General features: G+C 30.1%; 1 protein-coding gene across 1 annotated transcript; it reads right to left on the reverse strand.

Annotated features, from left to right (window-relative positions):
* Positions 1 to 207: 207 nt before the first annotated feature.
* LOC131068789 (oleosin G) lies at positions 208 to 3,814 on the reverse strand. The gene is made up of 2 exons (XM_058004062.2): positions 3,238 to 3,814; positions 208 to 568 (listed from the first exon to the last, which is right to left on the reverse strand). Exons 1-2 carry the CDS (start codon positions 3,738 to 3,740, stop codon positions 559 to 561), a joined length of 513 nt encoding a protein of 170 aa, XP_057860045.2. The 5' UTR covers positions 3,741 to 3,814; the 3' UTR covers positions 208 to 558.
* Positions 3,815 to 4,041: the final 227 nt, after the last annotated feature.

A 4,041-nucleotide genomic window follows, 5' to 3' on the forward strand; every position in this document is an offset into this window, starting at 1 on the left:
TAAAACTTGAGCTTAATTTTTAAATGATTTATTGCATTAATTTGAAAATAAAATCGATAAATACTAACATAAAAAAATAAAAGTAAATATAATTTTATTATATATTGTTTACCTATTTATGTGTTCTCATGTATGTCTAGTAGGTTAGATAGATATTAAAATATATATTTATATAAAAATTGTAAAGAAAAATTAATTTCCTTATATACTTTTTTATGAATTGTCTTGATCAATATTTATTAAATGATATTACACTTATTCACAAAAAAATGTCACACTCCTAGACTTCAACTGGGAAAAAGCCTTGAACAAAACATAAAAATAGTCCCCTATGCAACATGACCAATGCACTAGCCAAAGGATGAGGGGTTCTCGATCATGTAGTTTACCCTATACACGAGTAGGGTTGATAGTGTCAATGAAAGGCTCCAAACTATAATTATCAACTTCTTTTTCTTCATCAAGACGTTGAGTGTCATAAATGACGATATAACAAGTGTAAGGAGAGTGTGAGGCCAACCACTAACCCCAAGAAGAAATATTGTGGTGGTCTGGGATTCAAAACATCCTGCAATAATACAAATTAAATAGATTAATAATAACATTTTTAAATAGCGAGAATATATAATAATGTATATTTTGAACTAACATAGATATCTTAAACACACATAATCTAAAAAAAGATATATTAATATAGTCACTCCAAGATCAATACCTATACATCTTTTAAATAGATATATTTTATGTATATTATACTAATATAGAAAAAAGGTAAATAAAATTATTTGATGCATATCAATAGTAATTATGTTATTTTTATTGGTAGCAATTCTTTTATTGAATGATACAATCTAAACTATTTTTTTTTATGTGCAAGTTGTGAGATGAAGACCCACTCCCACATAAAATATAAAATATTAAACTAGCATACCTATCTCTAGAGGAATATAGATAAAGTACATTGAAAGATATCATATTTTTTTATTATTCCACTTTAAAAATTATTATATTATTATATTGTAATTAATATTAAATTATTATTATGGCAAAAGGATTGAGAACCAGAAGGTTATGTGATTCCATTAAACATAAAACACAAATGAGAGTAGCCTCTCATGGAAAGGGAGATGATTGTCTTGGTTAGGCAGATTATTCATGATCAAAGCTATCTTGTCAGATATTCCAATCTATCTCCTTTCTTGTATGGCCCTTCTTGTTGGGGTAGGACATGATATCAATAAACAACTTTGAAGGGTTTTCTAGTAGGATGCAGGAGAGAAGGAAAAAATTGATTTGATAGAATGGGATAAGGTCTGGAAGGCAAAATAAGATGAAGGTGTTGTAATTAGAATTATGTTTTCTCAAAACAAAGCATTAGGAGCTAAATTAATATGGAGAATGTTTAAGGAACCAAATAGAAAATGGCCCAAGCTTTTACAACTGAAATATCTAGGGGATGTTGATAGAGAAGAAATCCTTTCAATCATAGACGCTCCTAAAGGATTGAGCATTTGGAACTTCATGCAAATTTGTAGACCAGTGGTTTCTTTGTAGATTTCATGGGATGTCCATAATGGGGAAAAGGCCAGGTTTTGCTAGGACTCCTGGGTAGGTAACCTAGCATGGACAATCTATAGCTTAGATGTATTAAGGATTGTCTAACTATGATATGGGGTAGTACAATGAGGTACTACATAACTATGAAAAATGAGGATTCTCTTTAGGATGGAAGTGGGAGGATTTTTTTATCTCTTGGACTACTAGTAGAAGTGGAAGTATTATAGAGAAATTTGAATCAAAGACCTTTAGTTTTGAGACAAGGGGAAGACAAATTGATTTGGAATGGATCTAAGACTAGAGAATACAACACCAAAGATAGATATCAATGTATTTCGAAAGCTCGGGGGTAACGGGGCATGATCTTACCTCGTAACCTCTGTTGAAGCAAAGTTTGGTTATCAAAAGCATACATTTTTGCTTGGGTTGACTTCTATAAAAGGATCCTAACTGTTGACAAATTTCTTAGACTTGGACTTTTAGAGCCTTCTAGATGCGTTCTCTACAAAAATCAAGAGGAAGATGTGGACCAATTACTTCTTGGTTGTTAGTATGCACAAACATGTTGGCAATAGTTTTGTGCCAAGTTGGCATGGAAGAGTGCATTACCAAATGATATCTTAAGTATGTTCAAATTTTGTCCACAAGTCAAAAGGAATGCAACATTTAGATGTATTTGGATCCTAGGCTCGTCTATTATCAAAAGGGAATTATGGAAAGAGTGTAACAGATGCATTTTTTAGATGAAGAGATGAATAGAGTTTTTTTTAATAAATAGATTCATATTTACGGAATTGGAATGCCACTGTAGATGAAGAGAGTTTTTTATTCAAAGTTTTGAATTCTGTATAATTAAATATTAATTTTTTATATGGAATTGGAATATACCTTTCTTAGAGAGCTGCTCCTTTTGAAGAATATTCAAAGTTGTGAAATCTGTATTATTTAATATTAATTATTTTATGTGGAATAAAAACTTTGTATTCAATATGTATTTTAAAGAATATATTTTTTAAAGAAAAAATTGAATTGAATTTTTTTGTTTTTAATATAAGTCAATAGAAAAAAAGAAAATGAGATTTTTATAATCATTTAAATTAAAAATTTAACATAAATTGTGAATTTTTTTAAATTTTTTAAATTTATGTTATGATTGAATGAATTAATGTAAAAATAGATGGACAAGTGGATCATTCATTCTCATAATCATTTAAAATAAAAAACTAAACACAAACTATAATTTTTTTTCAAGTTTTATGTTATGATTGGATGAATTAATGTAAAAATAGATTGACAAATGGACCATTCATTCTCATAATCATTTAAAATAAAAACTGAAAAAAAATATAAAACTTTTTAAGCAATTTGAATTGAAATGTGATAGCAATATCATATCTTGCATTGAAATTGACAAGTGGACCATTCATTTCTTATGAGAGACGAGTTCTTGGTGAATCACTATTCATAAAATATGGATCAATGAGTTTGATTTCTCATGAGCTATGGGTTCTTGTGAACCACTATTCATGAAATATGGATCAATGAATTTGACTCTAAAATTAGACAATTGAAATCTGATAGCAATATCATAAAAAACTAAAAATCAACATTTATAAAAAGAAAAATGTAACTTTGAGATTATTAAAAAAAAACTATAGTTAAAGTCCTGCGTTGGCATACCAATGACAAGCAGCCTCGGGAAGAGCAGCAAGAGCAGCATCGGGAGGAGCAGCAGCAGGAGCAGCAACAGAAGAAGATTGAGCCACGTCATCATAATCAGGAGGACGCCTGTCCTCCACATAATATGTCTGAACAGAACCAGAATTCTCGCCATTCACATACTTATACACCCATCTAACACCTAAAATTACTGCCACTCCAAAAATACCCCCAAAAATGAGACCCCCAACTGTCAGAAATAGCACCATTTCCAGGGGTATCAATATGGGAGTGAGCAGGATCAAAACAGGGGCTAAAATTAGCAGACAGATTGCAATTCCTGCCACAGAAAGGGGTGCCAAAAGCAGTAAATTTGCAGACGATGTTAACAGCGTTGCAAAACACAGAACATGAATCGAATCCGGTGGATGGTCATAGATATAGCTCAAACCAGCTACACTTCTCAAAATCTCACTTAATCCGCCATCAAATTTAGGCATCTTAAAATCCCTGAAACTCATCATAACTCTACAGCTCTCTACTTAAGGTAGATCTTGATTTTTTTTAATGTGATTTGATTTTTAGGTTTAATATCTCATTTATTATCTTAAAAGATATATTACTTCCTTCTCTTAGATAAGAAAATCTCTACTTTTTTTTAATTTGATTTCATCTATTATACTTCAAGAATATTATTTCTTTCCTTTGGACAAAGAAGCTTATATTTTAAATCTGATTTAGGCTACTATATTAAAAAGGAAATTTGTATTTTTTATCTGATTTCATGTGACATTTTAAAAGGTATATTACTTCCTTCTCTTTAGA

The sequence above is a fragment of the Cryptomeria japonica genome, chromosome 7, assembly GCF_030272615.1.
Source record: "Cryptomeria japonica chromosome 7, Sugi_1.0, whole genome shotgun sequence".
Lineage (NCBI taxonomy): Eukaryota > Viridiplantae > Streptophyta > Pinopsida > Cupressales > Cupressaceae > Cryptomeria > Cryptomeria japonica.

Excerpts from the sequence above, each read along its gene's own strand:
- LOC131068789 (XM_058004062.2), bottom strand. The coding sequence starts at position 3,740 with ATGATGAGTTTCAGGGATTTTAAGATGCCTAAATTTGATGGCGGATTA.